The sequence below is a fragment of the Rhinoraja longicauda genome, chromosome 21 (genome assembly GCF_053455715.1).
Source record: "Rhinoraja longicauda isolate Sanriku21f chromosome 21, sRhiLon1.1, whole genome shotgun sequence".
NCBI lineage: Eukaryota > Metazoa > Chordata > Chondrichthyes > Rajiformes > Arhynchobatidae > Rhinoraja > Rhinoraja longicauda.
In genome coordinates this window covers 17,059,539-17,077,596 of record NC_135973.1, presented here as the reverse complement: position 1 = coordinate 17,077,596, position 18,058 = coordinate 17,059,539, and the positions used below count along the sequence as shown (strand labels likewise).

The 18,058-nt window shown below is 40.2% G+C and overlaps 1 protein-coding gene across 5 annotated transcripts in view; it reads left to right on the top strand.

The window, feature by feature from the left end:
* The window catches only part of tom1l2b (target of myb1 like 2 membrane trafficking protein b), a 57,228-nt gene that overhangs the window by 20,127 nt on the left and 19,043 nt on the right, over positions 1-18,058 (top strand). For all 5 annotated transcript variants that reach the window (XM_078417859.1, XM_078417856.1, XM_078417855.1 and 2 more), the window contains exons 4-12: positions 5,107-5,256; positions 6,609-6,743; positions 8,968-9,126; positions 9,461-9,577; positions 12,163-12,296; positions 13,317-13,365; positions 13,756-13,879; positions 15,389-15,518; positions 15,666-15,741. In XM_078417859.1, the coding sequence (XP_078273985.1) occupies positions 5,107-5,256; positions 6,609-6,743; positions 8,968-9,126; positions 9,461-9,577; positions 12,163-12,296; positions 13,317-13,365; positions 13,756-13,879; positions 15,389-15,518; positions 15,666-15,741 (1,074 nt within the window). The remainder of the gene's footprint in view (positions 1-5,106; positions 5,257-6,608; positions 6,744-8,967; positions 9,127-9,460; positions 9,578-12,162; positions 12,297-13,316; positions 13,366-13,755; positions 13,880-15,388; positions 15,519-15,665; positions 15,742-18,058) is intronic.

Genomic DNA, 18,058 nt, shown 5'->3' with positions numbered 1-18,058 from the left:
ATCTGTCCCCTCCATTTGTACAGCACATCCCACAGAACGTTTTGCAGAAAACAATACCTGAAGAAATGTGCATTGTGCCAAAGCTGACGTTTGCAACTTGGGCTGTCCTGTTTGACAACTTCTCAAATTCTTGTGTGAAAAGTGGTTGAGTATCTCTTTGAATAGTGTGGTTGCTGTGACAAGCTGGTTCACAGCTGAGAATGACTCACAATGTTTCTTAATCAGGCAATTGAGATACATTTTCGACGAAGGTTCAAGAAGAACATTACAGAAGGTCTAAAGTCATCCACACAAGGTTCATCTGCTAATGCATACACATGTTGAATAGAATTTTGCATGCTTCAAAGAACACTTACTGCCTTTATGTTTCACTGTAACTTAATGGTACATGTGACAATAAATTGACCTTTGATGGATGCACAAAACCATTGAAATTCACTTGCATAGCAGATAGAAACATTGCACTATCATTTGGACTTCTTGGGCTGCTTCATAAATGCAAATTATTATTAATTATGTTCTCATAATACAAAAAAATAATTCTTAATGTGGAGTTTAGTTATAGCTGCTGGTATACATTCAAGTGGTTCTTTGGAATATTCCAGTGTGATTAAGCACCCTATTAAATTAATGTACATAAATCAAAATCTTTGGTATTGAATTTAGACATTAAGAAATTCTGTTGCAACCAAGTGAAATTAGATAAGTAGTCCCTTGTATATAGCTCTGCAGTCCCAGGAAAAAGGCAATGCAAGTGGTCCTGGTAAATTAAAAAAGAACCCAAGAGGCAGAGTTGTGGGTGTAAAAGGAGCACAGGAAATCCCCCACCCAGTTTTGAACATGCTTTTGGTTTAAACACCTCTGCAACTGTTGGCAGGTGTTGCAATATTGCCAGCTGGGCAGCTGATCTATTTGGGGGCTATGGTACTGGTTCCTGTGATTTGTGCATTATGTTATAGTGAAACAACTTCACAGAAGTCAGCTAGTTGAGGGTTATCTCGTATCACACGCAACATACAAAGACAGCCAGCTCAGGCTTAATGTGTATGGCTCAGAAAATGGCCAACCATGAATTATTCAATCAGATTCAACTGCTGCACACAATGACCCATAGAACATAAAACATTGGACTGTACAGCACAAAACACACCCCTTAGTGCACCATGTCGACTGCCAATAATACCAATCCAACTGATCCCATCTACCTGCACCTTTTGGTATCCTTCTATTTCTTGCATGTTCATGTATCTGTCTAAATGCCACTTTAATACTGCTGTCATATTTGCTTCCAGCACCTCCCCTGGCAGTGTGGTTTCTGGCATCTACCACTTTGTGTATTTAAAAAAAACTTCCCTTGCAATTTTCCTTTAAATTTTCCCCTTCTCACCTTAAACCTCTCTCACTCTGGGAAAAACAATTGACTACCCTATCTATGCCTCTTATAATTTTAACTTTGCTGGAGCTATGCCTGCCTTTTTGTTGGCTAGGCTGAACAGAACTTGTTCCAAATCTATTATGCACCATTCTTCAGCTCTTTCTGTGCTATATTGGCGATTGTATTTATGCTGCTTTCTGTATGTTTACCTGTAGAGCTCGCCAATTTTATTGCCCTTCACTTCTAACTTCCACCCTGATCTCAAGTTCACTTTGACCATTCCTGACACCTCCCCTTCTTTTGTGGATCTCTTTGTTTTCACCTCAGTAGATAAACTATGACTCCTGGCATTCGCTATACATCCACTAACTCTGACAGCTACCTCCTCTACACCTTCGCTAACCTGGTCCCTCAGTTTTTTTTGTCCCTACCGCCTCTGTTCTCAAGATGAAGTTTTCCATTCTGGGACATCTGAAATGTACTCATTCAGAAAACATAACCTCCTATTTATATTAAAGGTGGTCTCACTCGTATATTGTCAATTTCCTAGACTTTTTGCTTTTGCCCCTCTCTGCTTTCACTCCTCGCTCCCTAGAGAACAGAGATACGAATTCCCTTAGATCCCATCTTCTATCCTATCATTTTCTAGATCAGTACATGATTTGGCATTTCTGCCATCTGCAATAGGATCCTATCACCAGTCACATCAACCCCACCCATTTTCTCCTTGCCGGAAGGGCCATTCTCTCTGTGACTTTCTTGTTTGCTCGTTCCTCCCCACCCACACCTCCTGCCCTCTGGCACATTCCCTGCAACCAAGGAAGGTGTAACACTTGTCCCTACACTTCCTTCCTTACCATCCCTTCAACCTTGTGTATGCAATCAATGCTCTCGATGTAGCCTCCTTTATATTGATAAGATCAAATGTGGAATAGGTGATTGTTTTGTGAAGCACATGCACTCTGTCAGCAATGGAGCTACTGGATTCATGCTATTTCGACTCCCCATTCCCACACTGATCTGTCTATCCATGACCTTCGCCAATGCAGACTGAAGAAGGTGTCTCGACCCGAAACATGACCTATTCTCTCCAGAGGTGCTGCTTGACCTGCTGAGTTATTCCAGCATTTTGCGTCTATCCATTTGTCTATTGTCCCTCCCTCATCTGATCCCATTAATCACTTTCCTTGCTTATCAGATTCCAGTATCTGCAGCCCCATTTGTCTTCGCATCACCTTTCAGCCTCTTTTCATCTATCTCCATCCCCACCCCCCTCCCAACTGGCTTCTGTTCTCTTTTTTTCCATCCATTTTTCTCTATCCTCTGTGCCCTTTCCAAAGCTTCCACATCCTTCCTGCAATAACATATAACAACTACAGCATGGAAACAGGCCTGTCCGGCCCTACCAGTCCACGCCGACCATTCTCCCTGACCTAGTCTCATCTACCTGCACTCAGACCATAACCCTCCAATCCCCTCCTATCCATATACCTATCCAATTTACTCTTAAATAATAAAATCGAGCCAGCCTCCACCACTTCCACCGGAAGCCCATTCCATACAGCCACAACCCTCTGAGTAAAGAAGTTCCCCCTCATGTTACCCCTAAACCTTTGTCCCTCAATTCTGAAGCTATGTCCCCTTGTTGGAATCTTCCCCACTCTAAAAGGGAAAAGCCTACCCACGTCAACTCTGTCCGTCCCTCTCAAAATTTAAAAAACCTCTATCAAGTCCCCCCTCAACCTTCTACGCTCCAAAGAATAAAGACCCAACCTGTTCAACCTCTCTCTGTAGCCTAAGTGCTGAAACCCAGGCAACATTCTAGTAAATCTCCTCTGTACCCTCTCCATTTTGTCGACATCCTTCCTATAATTTGGCGACCAGAACTGCACACCATACTCCAGATTCGGCCTCACCAATGCCCTGTACAATTTCAACATTACATCCCAACTTCTATACTCGATGCTCTGATTTATAAAGGCAAGCATACCAAACGCCTTCTTCACCACCCTATCCACATGAGATTCCACCTTCAGGGAACAATGCACAGTTATTCCCAGATCCCTCTGTTCCACTGCATTCCTCAATTCCCTACCATTTACCCTGTACGTCCTATTTTGATTTGTCCTACCAAAATGCAGCACCTCACACTTATCAGTATTAAACTCCATCTGCCATCTTTCAGCCCACCCTTCCAAAAGGCCCAAGTCTCTCTGTAGACTTTGAAAATCTACCTCACTATCAACTACTCCACCTATCTTAGTATCATCTGCATATTTACTAATCCAATTTGCCACACCATCATCCAGATCATTAATGTAAATGACAAACAACAGTGGACCCAACACAGATCCTTGGGGCACTCCACTAGACACTGGCCTCCAACCTGACATACAATTGTCAACAAATGGGGCAAGCAGAACTGCGCACAGTAACCAAAATCTTAAAGCTACATCATGACATCCTGACTCTTGTACTCAATGCCCTGACCTATGAAAGCAAGCATACCATATGCCTTCTTTACCACTCTATCTATTTGTGTTACCACTTTCAGGGATATATGAACATAGACCCTAAATTATCTCTGTACATCAATGCTGTTAAGGGTCATGCCGTTTGTTGTATATTTCCCCCTTGCATTAGATCACTCACTGCAACACCTCACGCCGGCTTGGATTAAACCATTGATCTGCCGATTTCTAGCCGATCTATATCCCACTGTACACTTTGACAGCCTTCCTCACAGACCGCGACCCCAGCAATCTTGTTATCATCTGCAAACTTACCAATGAACCTGTCTACGCCCAGCTCATTTAACTCACGAAAGGCAGTAGTCCCAGCACAGATCCTTGCGGAAATCCACTGGTCGCAGACTTCCAGCCTGAATATTGTTCTTCCACCACAACCCTCATTCTTCTATCAGCAACATAATCTTCTGGATCACCTACCATGGGGGATTTTTATCAAATGCCGTGTTAGATTCCACATAGACAACATCCACTGCCCCACCCAATCACTTTCGTCACCTTCTCATAAAAACACGATCAAGTTAGTAAGACACAACCTGCTTTGTACAAAGCCATGCTGACCCATTCTCTTCCAATGTAGAATGAGAATGTTGGCAAAAGAGCCTAAAGAAAGATGTATTTATTCAGGGAATAAGTAGGATTTGGAATGCACCGTTATGATGGCAGTTGAGGTGCTTTCAGTAACAGTGCACAACATATCTGAAGAGTCTCGACCCGAAACGTCACCCATTCCTTCTCTCCCGAGATGCTGCCTGACCTGCTGAGTTACTCCAGCATTTTGTGAATAAATCGATTTGTACCAGCATCTGCAGTTATTTTCTTATATATATCTGAAGAGAGCCTTTGCATTTTCTGTATGGAGGGTGTAGTGGGAATAGCAGGATTGTTCTTGTGCCAGTGAAATGTGTCTCACTCTTCCAGTATTTTTTTTAAAAACTCTAGATGCCCTAATTCATCTCGCACATTTATGCTGCTCCAGAAATATCAGTTATGATCAACAACCTTTCACCAGCCTCTCTAAAATGGCGTCAGCAACATTTGTGCTACCTTGATAATCTCATTTTGCATGTTATCATGGACATTTCTTTTGTTCCTGCCATCCCCACTTTGCAATTTAAATCACACTTGTTTTCTCACATTTCTTGTTTCAATAGGAGAATTAAATTAATCGAAAATATGCATTTTTCTCACTTTCATAATTAGATTTTGGAGACCTGTGTTAAGAACTGTGGTCATCGTTTCCATGTTCTTGTAGCTAACCGGGACTTCATTGATGGCATTTTGGTCAAAATTGTCTTGCCCAAGAATAATCCACCAGCTATCGTACAGGATAAAGTGCTTGGACTGATACAGGTGTGTGTGTTTTTTTTCACTTTCGCTGCTGTGAAAAAGTTAACTTGACTTTCTTTATCCCAAAATGTTACATTTGTTCTAAAGCAGGGACATACAAAGCAAGGGGTCATATTTAGCCAACAGCCCAAGGAGTTTTAGGTAATTCATGTTTTCTCTCTGCAATCTCCTACCATTGCAAAGAATAGACTTTTTACTTTTGAAAGGTGAAGCAGGATTACTAGCAACAGCCCAGGTTCAGGTGGGTTGTGGGGGTAGAGTGGTGGGGGGATGACGGCCTTCAACTAATGGTTATGTGATGGTTAGTGTTCTTGTGGGTTTCATATGGATTAGGAAAGTTTACCTAAATATGTCAAATATGCATTCTGTTAACTTGACATCACTGCATGTTCAATAACCTCTATCTCCTCGTTTGGTAATGCGTGGGCACCTCTTTCGTCCCAACAGTAAAAAAAAGTTTTCTTCGTCCGTATTGTTGGGCAGCCCAGTATAAAGCATGTGCAAATCACAACAAACATAAAGAGCATGAAGATACATTTGTTAATTTGCTCTCACAGTCAACTTAAAATAACAACTAGAGAGCCAACAGCCATCACTGAGAGAATTAGTTTCAAAGGAACATTAGGCCTTAACTTTGCTATCCCTCTAGGTCTGTAGAGGTGAAACCGGATAAATGGTTTCAAACCAATTGCATTTCAGAACCCATATTTTTTGCAATTTGTAAATACAACCGCAAACATGGCATGTTTTAAACATGGTCCATCAGTGATCTTATTAATTCGTCTCTTCAATGAGTGTGATGAAAATTGCCAAAACCCATAGTGGCATTTCATGAGCTAGATACAGGATTAGTGACTTCGTCAGTAAATATGCTATATACTGATAGTATAGTTATGCCATCTTCTGAAGATCTTGCATTGAGGTGATTATTTTCTTACCCCATCCCCCAAATGCATGCACAGTCTGACCAAAATTCCCTTCATTCTTTATCTAGGTGTCAGACTGGTAAATTATGGAGTGAAAGTGTGCTGCGCTGTTTAAAACTAGCCACACGTAAATTTGATGTTGGTCAGAGTGGAAAACCCACACCCAGCAGCTCAGTAAGCTTTACATTTCTGAGCAATGAGCCATAAACATATAATATGTTAAATGCAAGACCGTGACTATTCATGTTAACAAAGGCAGACTGGGCTGCATTTAATACAGGGGCTGCCCTGTTCTGCTCTCTGGAATTCCCAGGCAACTTAAAAGTAGCAGAGGACTGTGACAAGTCATTATAAGATAATGAACAGCAACATTTTTTTAAACTTTCCACATATGTCAGCAAAAATCTGTTATATTGTTTTCATTCCCAGGCTTGGGCAGATGCTTTCAGAAGCAGTCCAGATCTGACTGGTGTTGTTCATATTTATGAAGAATTGAAGAGAAAAGGGATGGAATTCCCTATGGCAGACTTGGATGCACTGTCTCCAATACACACACCTGGGAGAGTAAGTATTAAGGTGTTAGTGTGTTAGTTAAATGCTTCCAAATATTGATGTGCATGTATCTCTCACTTCTGAAATTATTATTTAATTTGTTGAAGTTCGGCTTGCAGCTGGAAATTCTTAGCAGATCACATAGCATCCGTTGAGAAAAGAAAAAGATAATTGACATTTTAGGTCAACAACATTTTGTAGATAAGGGTAATATTTAAATTGAGCAAGTTTTATGATGCCGTGAAAATGAAGGTCTTTGACAGTATGAAAGTCAGGGGTGATTAGGTGATAGTAAGAAAGAGAGAGGTAAAGATATTGGTCAGCCCAGAGGTTGTAAATGGGAGAATTGCAAATGGTGTTATATACTGCAATATATATATATATATATATGACTGCAATATACCCAGTCAGAAGATGTGTTGTTCCTCAAGCTTGTTTTAAACTTTGTAAGAACAGGAAGGAAATTGAAATGAAAGTGAGATTGACATTGACAGACATTTGGAATCTCAGGCAATCACAACGGAGATTTCTCTCCAAACATTCACCCCCAATCTACATTTAATGTAGAGAAGACCATATCTTGAGCAGCAAATGTAGCACTCTAAATTTGAAGAAGTGCATGTAAATCACTACTTCATAGTGTTTCTCTTTCCACAGATGCTGTGTGACTTGCTGAAAATTATAATAAAGTTACCTAATTATCTGGTCACAAATTATTATAAAATTGCAGAGTATACCTGTATTATTATTTCGGTGAGGAGATAAATATAGCTGGCTGTCTATTTTTTAAGGGAGAGGGATTTAGCTTAGTGTACAAACTCCACGCATGTCACTACGTTTAAGTTGATAGCTTTTCTGGTTTAAATTACATAATATTTTTTTAGAAAATAGAAATCAGTTTTTATTCTACAGCAACATTTACGACTTTGATATTTACAAAGTAATAAGTGTAAAGTATTGGAAATGTGTGCAAAGTCCCTCAAAGGCTGTCATTTCCATAATGTGGTCATTGATACATTTGATTAGGGCTGGAGTTGTTGGTCACTTCTTTTGACATAGGAAGAAATTAGTTGCTAAATTTCAAGTTTTGTTTCTAAGAATGTCTAAACTAAGGTATGCTACACCATATTTTCATATTTGCTGAGTTGAATACTTTCCCTTTTGATCCACATCCACATCATTATGACCTGAGCACCTGAGATTACAGTTCTGCTGTAAGTATCCCACAGAACTTCCTAGAAGTCAAATTTCGAATTGGAAATGTGGGGTCTGATCAGAGACAGCCAGCATGACTTTGTCAAGAGCAGATCTTGATTGACCAATCTGCTATATTGTTTGAGGAGGTGACAAAGTATATTGAGACGGGTAGAGCAGTAAGTGGGATTTCAGTAAGGCCTGAAAGGTGTAACATGAGAGATGAGTCCAAACTGTTAGGGCCCAAGAGATCCAGGGCAGGTTGGCAAGTTGGATGCAAAATTAGATTGGCAATCAGATTCAAAGGTTAATGGTGGAAGGTGGTTTTTGACTGTTAGTGTTCCATAGACTGTGGCCGTTTGAAATATACGCAACTGATTTGCATATGGATGTCGGAGGCATGTTCAATAAGTTCACAGAAGACTAGAAGATTGCTAGAGTTGTTGACAGTGTGGAGGGTAGTTTTATGCTACATGGTGATGTTGATCTGTTGGTCAAATAGGCTGAGAAGTGGTGGATAAGGGAGTAAGAGATTCAGAAGAGATCTGAGCGTGACCTGGAATGCACTGCCTGCGAGAGTAGTAGGAGGGCATTTAAAAAAGTGTCTAAATGACCACTTAAAACACCTAGGCATAGAAGGCAAAAGGCCAAGTACTGGAAGGTGAGATTAATATGGATGGGTGCTCATTTGTCAGCGTAGATGGGTTGGGCTGAATGGTCTGTTTCCAAGCTACATAATTCTAAGACCGTATGCCTCCGATCTGTTCTGAAGCTATCTCATTTAGCGTGGTATTATCAAACAACTTGGCAAGCATCGACAGTGTGATGACAGTTCTTTGGTTCGACAAGTTGCGCAGAGGTCAGTCTAATCAATCTTGTCCTTGCAGCAGATAATTGATGAGGTTGTTTTTTCAACTTTTCTCTTTTGGTACTTTTATTACTAAGCACCTGCTAGACTTTATTAAATGTTCATTCAGAAATGGAAGTTGTTGATCTCACAGTATTTGTAAATATTATACTAAACATCGTTTTTTTGTTACAGTGTGTTCCTGACGTTGATCCTGCAACGAACAAACCAATACCTCAATCCCTGCAAAAAAACACTTCCACAATGAGCTTTCCATCAGCACCAAACACACTGACTGGTTATTCAGTCCCTCAAAGCCTTTCATCTAGACCAATCACTGTGACTGTTGAGCAGGTACAAAAACCAGTGCAAAGAGTTAACAATATATTTTGTGCTGTATTTTGGGGACCAATTGGGTATATAGTCTTAACCCTCTGGTGATTGCACTGCAAGGAATATATAATGGAATGTATACTTTGAACTAGTTCTTGCTCGTTTTATGGCTAACAACAAATGTGATGCTGGACCTATCCTGTCTGTGATATGATGCTGCGCCGGAAAAATGAATATGACAGGTGTGATGGAATGGGTTAGACGTTCTCATTGTGTTTTCAAATTGTGAGTGAGTCTATTTCTGTGTTTGCAGTATTTGCTGTGTTCAGTTTTAAATTGAATTTTTGCATGGCAGCTTACCAGGTTGCGCAGTGAGCTGGAGGTTGTCCGTGGAAATACAAAAGTGATGTCTGAGATGTTGACAGAAACAGTCTCTGGGGAGGAAAATCAATCCGATTTGGAGTTGCTGCAGGTAGGAATACTGAAGACTTGTTAGTTGCAATTTACATCACCGTATGGTGCAATGCATATTATTTTTTGAAGAAAAAGTGTGCAACCATGTTGATTAATTTCCAGGCTAAATTCTCAACATTGTTTTGGAATGCTTACAACTCATAAGAATATTTTAGTGGAGGAAAGAACTGCAGATGCTGGTCTAAATCGAAGGTTGACACAAAATGCTGGAGTAACTCAGCGGGTCAGGCAGCATCTCTGGAGGGAAGGTATGGGTGACGTTTCGGGCAGAGACCCTTCTTCAATCTGAAGAAGGGTCTCGGCCCGAAACGTCACCCATTCCTTCTCTGCAGAGATGCTGCCTGACCCGCTAAGTTGCTCCAGCATTTTGTGTCCACCAGAATATTTTAGTGTCCAAACATCCTAGTCAGACACACTAATCTAAACTGTTTGTAGATTTTTTACTTATCAGGGGTTAAAACCAACATTTCACAGTATAACTGATTTTATGTGATGTGAGGTTATTTGAATACAATGGCATAGTTCTGTGTACATATCGATGAGATTTATCTGACCACTTTGGGAGGGAAAGGATGAGATTGTAGGGCATTGGCTGAGATTTTTATATGATCACAAACTAGATACCAGATAACTAGAAAAAAACAAATGTGGTCCCTTTTTCAAGAGGGAGAGCTGGGAAAAGCCTGGCAATTACAGATCTGTGAGCCTGATGAAGGTAGTGTGGAAGTTATTGAAAAACATCTGAGACCATTTTCTGGGACAATTTTTAGAAATAACCAGCATGGCATTGTTGAGAGCAAACCTTTTCTGACCAATCTGAATGAGGTTTTTGAGGAGCTATGGACTGACAATGGTACTACAGCAGATGTGGTTTAAATGGACTTCAGTAAGGGTTTCGACAAGGTTCCACATGGAAAACTGATCCAAAAGGTTAATTGGATCCAAAATTGGCTTGACAAAAGCTGATTATATGGGGTTGTATTTTTTAATGACAGGATGCCTATAACTGGTGGTGTTCCATAGGAGTTTGTAGTTGCAATTGCAGTTTGTAATATACGTGAATAATTTGAATGTGGATGTAGGTGACCCTATCAATAAATTTGCAGATAACACTAAGATTGGTGGAGTTGTTGACAGCGTGGAAGGTAGCCTTGGGTTAAAAGGTTACATCAATATGTTGGTAGAATAGTCTGAGAAATGGCAGATGGAGTTTAATCCAGGTAAGTATGAGTTGATGCATTTTGGAAATACTAATAAAGCTACGAGATACACCACGCATGGCAAGGTGCTTGGAGTATTGAGGAACACAGGTACCTTAGCATACAAGTCCAAAGATCCTTGAAGGTGGCAACGCAGTTAGATAATGTGTTTAAGAAGGCATGTGGGATTCTGGCCTTCATTAATCAGGGCATTTGATACAAGAGCAGGGAGGTCATGCTCTAACTTTGTAAAATTTTGGTTGATCCTCAGTTGGAACATTGTGTGCAGTTCAGGTCACCACACTGTGGGAAGGATTTGATACTGCTGAAGAAAGTGCAGAGGAAATCCACCACCTATCCATGTTCTCCAGAAATGTTGCCTGACCTGCTGAGTTACTCCAAGACTTTGTGTCCTTTCGTATAATTACCAGGATGTTGCCTGGGATGGAACATTTCAGGTTAGGTCTGTTTTCCCTGAAGTAGAAGTAGTTTTTGTACATGATTGAGGTACATAAAATTATGAGGATAGATAGGGTAGACTGCAACAAAAAAAAATATCTTGAGGGATAAATAAAGCTCGAAGATATAGATTTAGAGTTAGGGGAAAGTGGTTTAGAGGCAATTCGAGGAGGTGCTTTTTCGCCCAGAATGTGGTAAGTAGCTGGATTGCACTGCTGGAGAGAGTGGTGAAGTAGAGTCATTTAGGGCTATTAAGCAGTGTCTAGATGAGCACTTGAATTGCCCAGGCACAGATGGCTACGGGCCAAGTGCTTGAAGATGGACTCGATATGGCTGGTGCCCATTGGACTACAAGGTGCGTTAAATTGCCTGTATCCATGCTCTATGACTGTGTAACAACCTGAATCTATTGGATTAATGTTTACACTGGCGCATTCTTAAACAAAAACCATCTATTCAAATTCCAACCCTTGATTTTTGCCAGTATTATTTATTTTAATATTTTTCAAGTCCTTCTCCCGTCTTCCACAGGGCGCACCATATTATGTTTGTGGCTATCTTGACCTTTAATTCCAACGTGCAAAAATGTATACTAACTCACTGCAGCTCAACTGCTGAATTCACAGGTTAACTGAAAAATCAATGGGTAATTCATGTGAATTAAAAATATATGTATTCACGGACAATCTGAAGGAGCATTTGATATTGGGCATTATCTGTCATGCAATTGCTTATTGTGATACTGAAAGGAGAAAACAAATCTATTTTTGGAGAGAAAACGTCATTCTATTTTCAATTTTACATTCTATTTTTAACTCCTCATCTATAATATTCATTCATTAAAATACAACTTGAAAAAATAATTTGTTTTATTGTTCGATAAGTAGCCAGAAAGTATTAAACTTGTCTTTGCTCTTTTACTAAGGAGCTAAATCGTACCTGCCGAGCAATGCAACAAAGAGTTGTTGAACTTCTTTGCAACGTAACCAATGAAGAAATCACAGAGGAACTTTTGCATGTCAATGATGATCTTAATAATGTTTTCCTTCGATATGAAAGGTAAATGTTTTTTTGAATAAAATAATTAGCTTATTTGTGACAAGGTTACAAATTTGTACATCACCATCATAGTGCTTGTGAATCATGTGCAATGTTTTGTAGCCAACAAATCTTAAGAACTTTTAAATTTCCATGATTTAAGACATATTTACAAGAGAATCAACAACTATGGGACTACTTATTCTAGAGGAGAGAAGGTTAAATGGGGACTTTGTGTTTTAAATTATTTGTAGCATAGGAAAAGGCTACTGCCTTTGGTTGGGCTCTCAGTGATCACAAAATGCTGGAGTAACTCAGCAGGTCAGGCAGCATCTCGGGAGGGAAGGAATGGGTGATGTTTCGGGTCGAGACCCATTCCTTCCCTCCCGAGATGCTGCCTGACCTGCTGAGTTACTCCAGCATTTTGTGAATAAATCGATTTGTACCAGCATCTGCAGTTATTTTCTTATACTATGTTATCAATGATCAGATTATTAATGCAAAATAAATAAGAGATCAGCAGAAATTTGTTGACAGAGCATAAAATAAGAGATGGAGACCCAAAAGACAGCAGATGCTGGCATTTGGAGTGACAAGCAAACTCTGGAGGCTAGGCGGCATCTATGGAGGAAGAGGGATAGTCATCATTTTGGGTGAGGCCATGCATCAGCTCCTGAATTTTTGAGATTCCACCAAATTTAAGTTGTTGGCTGCTACAAAATGAAGGAATGAAAAATGGGAAATTAAGTTGTACTTTGAATCCATAAATGATGACCTGGAGCAGATAGAAGCCAGAAGTAGTAGGTGTATTTGCTTTTTTTTTTTTAATTGGGAAATTTTGGTAACAAAATTCAGGACAAGATGATGGAGGATTATGGGTTGGAGGTAAGGACCAAAAACTAGTGTATAATCAATATTAGAAATGCCACAGCAGATTCCGACACTAACTGATCAAATATAAAGATGTCTGCTTGATTTTCAAGCAAGGGTCTGGAACCTTTGAAGATAACCTTTTTGTAATTTTCCATGTTTTCTCTGCAGATTTGAACGATGCAGAACAGGATGTGGAAGTCCAGGCACAGATGATAGTGTAAGTAGTGACACTATCAAAAGGTTTTTGATGGCTGAAACACTTTCTGAACCAAATTTGATGGAATCGGCATTAACCATGGATTGCTTATTCATACATGGTGTCACTTCTTGTAAAGCAATATTTCCAGTAACCCCAGAGTTAATTTACAGGACTGGTCCTTGGATAACTCTTAACTATACTGCATAAGTTCCTATTAGGCAAGCTTTTGAGAAAGAATAGACTCTTGTGCTAAAAATGTATACGATACAAAAAGCAGTGTGTGTGTGTGTATTTCTGTCAATGATTCTTTTGACTAGAATAAGAAAAAAGACCAGTTGTAATTGCAAATTTTCAGATTGTTCAAGGGCTAGAAGGTACTAATAAGGTATTACCTTCTTTTTCCTTCAGGTCATGAATGAGGTTACAGATACGGATAATCTAATAGATTTGGGTCCAGGGTCCCCTGCGGTTGTCAGCCTCATGGTCGGAAATATGGCTGCTCCCAGTCTGTCCTCGCAGCTTGCGGGTCTAGGTAAATAGTTGGTTTAATTGTTTTACTTGGGATAGTTAATCCATCCAAAATTGATCAAATTCGCTAATTCCTATTTAGAATCCCAGTACTAAAATCAATAAAATATGATCATGGTTGATAAATACCAAGAATTACTGAAACCAAGTGCAAACACATTGCCTTTGGGCACGAAGAATTCTGCGAATTATTCATCGTTTCTCTGAAGAGACACAATTTCTTCTAGTCCCCTGTGTAGGCACATTGTAAACATTGTTATTACGTAATTGCACTAAAAAAGGCATTGAATGATAAGAAAGGAAGTTTTTAATATAGTTTCCTTATCAATCTCATAACATTGTGGTGGACACAAAATGCTGGAGCGGCTCAGCAAGTCAGGCAGCATATCTGGTGAAAAGGAATAGGTGACTTTTCGGGTCGAACCCTTCTTCAGACTGAAAGATTGAGGCTGGGGGTGGGGACTCGGGGCAAGAAAAGGCCAGAACAAATCAGAGCTGGCAACCGATGACTTCAGGAAGGGTGGAACCCATAATGGACCATTGTTGGGTGTCGAAGATGAGTTAACAAGAGGGATACGAACAGTGGAACTAGGAGGATGACCAGAAGGAGGGAGGGGAGGGAATGCAGGGGTTACTTAAAATTAAAGAAATCAACTTTCATACTGCAGGGTTGTAAGCTCAAATTTTGTTTGGGCAGCTTAAGGAATTGGGGAAGCCAGAGGAATTGTACATGTATTGGATCCCTGTGAACCTCAGTTGAATCAACCATCTTGACAAATACTGAAGGTCATTCCTTGAGCCTTATTAAGTTTAATAATTTGTTAAGACCATATTTTTACTTCATTGGTGAGAATTATAAAGCAATTTCTTCTTGTCCCCTATGGAGGCACATTGTAAACGTATTGTTATTACGTGAATGCATATCGATGAATAATGAACATCTAGGAAAGTAAGATTGTTTTATTTAGTGTCTTTATCAATGTCATTACATTGTAACTTGAGAAGTATAGTCATTGCTATAACATAGGGCTAATTTTTACACCCCAGTATGGTGCAAATGTAAGATGAGGAAAAGAGAATTTGTATTGATGAGGTTCAGGGGCAAATATCAGCCAGAACACCAAAGGAAACTAACTGCTGTTTCTCAAAACATACCTTTTACCCAACCTGAGAAAGGGGATTGGGTACGAGTTTACTTGCACCTGCACTTATTTATTTGCTCCGATATTCCATTGAATACATTGGAATAGGAAGCAAACCCACAACCTTCTGAGCCCAAGGTGAAAGTGCGATCAGTGTTACAGCCACTGTCCGACAAAGGAAATTAGCTTTTTCTTTAAAAACAAGTGGCTGAAATAGAAGTGAAAGTAAGCCTAACATATTTTTCTCAAGTATAATTCTGAAGCTACATTTTTGAAAAAGTATATTGAATAGCTTATAACCAAATGCAATAAAATATGTCTGTTAGCTCTCCCTGCTGTTGGTATAACTGCCGCTGGAATTTTTCTTCCAGACCTGGGTACGGATAGTGTTAGTGGAACCCTGAGCTCTTTGCCCAATTGCCATCCGGACACTCATGATTCTGCTAACTTTGATACGTTTGCACAAACCACAAGCTGTTCCCTAACCGATCAGCATCAAAAGTAAGTCTCTTGCTGAAGTATCTCTACATTTTGAGGTCTATCTCTGAATATGTGCAGTACTTGCAGTACAGATTTAGTATTATAACTTTCTATTCCACTGGCTGCCAAATATACTTTGGATGTCTGAAATATATCTCTTGTTTGTAGTGTAATATACACAGACTCACAGTCAGTTGGAGGATTGGCAACTGCCCTTGATGCTCAGGATAATAATACAGAAGAGGTAAGAACTTCAACTTTGTTTTAAAACTACTGCTGAAGTTAAATATATTTCATCACAGTGGCAAACCACTTTAATGTTGCATTTGAAAGCCAGATAAAGTAGTTCAGTTGTGACAAATGTAGTTGAAAATTTTAATTGATGACTCAGATTTTTTTAAAGGAACTTTTTGGAATCTTAGAATACACTATGCATTTAGAGTCATAGAATCATAGAGTGATACAGTGTGGAAACAGGCCCTTCTGTCCAACTCACCCACATTGGCCAACAATGTCCCAGCTACACTAGTCCCACTTTCGTGCACTTGGTCCATATCCCTCCAAACCTGTCCTATCCATGTACCTGTCTAACTGTTTCTTAAACGATGGGATAATCCCAGCCTCAACTACATCCTCTGACAGCTTGTTCCATACACCCAACACCCTTTGTGTGAAAAGGTTACCCCCTTGGATTCCCATGAAATCTTTTCCCCTTCACCTTGAACCTATGTCCTTGATTCCCCTACTCTGGGCAAAAGACTCTTTGTATCTACCTGATCTATTCCTCTCATGATTTTGTATACCTCTGTAAGATCTCCCCTCATCCTCCTGCGCTCTATGGAATAGAGACCCAGCCTACTCAACCTCTCCCGAAAGGTCACACCCTCTAGTCCTGGCAACATCCTCGTAAATCTCTTCTGAACCCTTTCAAGCTTGTCAATATCTTTCCTATAATATGGTGCCCAGAACTGAACACAATATTCTAAATGGGGTCTCACCATACACTGCAACATGACCTCCCAACTTCTATACTCAGTACTCTGACTGATGAAGGCCAAAGTGCCAAAAGCCTTTTTGATCACCGTATCTACCTGCAACTTCACCTTCAAGGAACCATGCACCTGTACTCCTAGATCCCTCTGCTCTACAACACTACCCAGAGGTCTACCATTTACTGTGTCGGTCCTGCTCTTGTTCGACGTCCCAAAATGCAACACCTCACACTTCTCTGTATTAAATTCCATCAACCATTCCTCTGCCCACCTGACCAATCGATCCAGATCCTGTTGCAATCGTTTACAACCATCTTCACTATCTGCAAAACCAGTAACTTTTGTATCATCAGCAAACTTGCTAATCTTGCCCTGTATGTTATCATCCAAATCATTGATGCAGATGACAAACAGTAATGGGCCCAGCACTGAACCCTGAGGCACACCACTAGTCACAAGCATCCAGTTTGCGAAGCAACCTTCCACCATTACCCTCTGCTTCCTTCCATGGAGCCAATTTGCTATCCATTCAGCTATCTCTCCATGGATCCCATGCGATCTAACCTTTCAGAGCAGCCTACCATGCGGAACCTTGTTGCACGCCATACTGAAGTCCATGCACACAACATGTACAGGTCTGCCCTCATCAACCTTTTTGGTCACGTCGGTAAAAAAATCAATTAGATTTGTGAGACACGACCTCCCACGTACAAAACCATGCAGACTATCCCTGTCCATCCAAATGCCTGTATATCCTATCCCTCAGAATACTCTCCAGTAACTTACCAACTTGTTAACTTGTTAAGCTCACTGGCCTATAGTTCCCAACATTTTCCCTGCAGCCCTTGAAAAGAGGTACAACATTTGCCACCCTCCAGTCTTCCGGCACCTTTCCTGTATTTAAGGACAACTCGTAAATTTCAACCAGGGCTCCCGCAATTTTCTCTCTAGTTTCCCACAATGTCCTCGGACATAGTGTACATTACTTCTCTGAGTGACTGAGTTTCACTTCAATAAAATTGTCTTGAAGTTGTGACTGAGCTTTATTAATGTTATTGATTCTGCCTTCTGTACATAATTTTAATTCCGTGGAAATTGGCTTGGGAAGCAATAAAAATAACTCTTGCCAATCTTTTAATAAATTAACAATGACTTGTCGGGGTTTAAAGAGTTGGTGCAATACATACACAAATATTGTGGAAAACTGGTTACGACAAATGTTAGTTTTGACAGCACTTTGGAGGCTTGAAGGCAAATGTTACTTTATTTTGAGGTAACTGTGCATAACCCACAAGTCACAAGGTGAAGGTGCAAACTCCACAAAGACTTCTCCACATATGTTTCTGGATAATTATGTGTCCTCGAGGATTAGTAATAAATTCCTGTGCGTAGTATATTGCTACTAAGGTACAGCTAACTTGTTCTTATTTTTCTGTATTGTGTGTTTCACTAAATAACCACCATTGTCTCTTCTGGAATGGCTGCTGGGCTCTCTGGATGATGTGAGGGAGCAGGAGTAGGGGTAGGTGATACATCTCCTGTGGTTTCAGGGGAAAGTACATGGGAAGG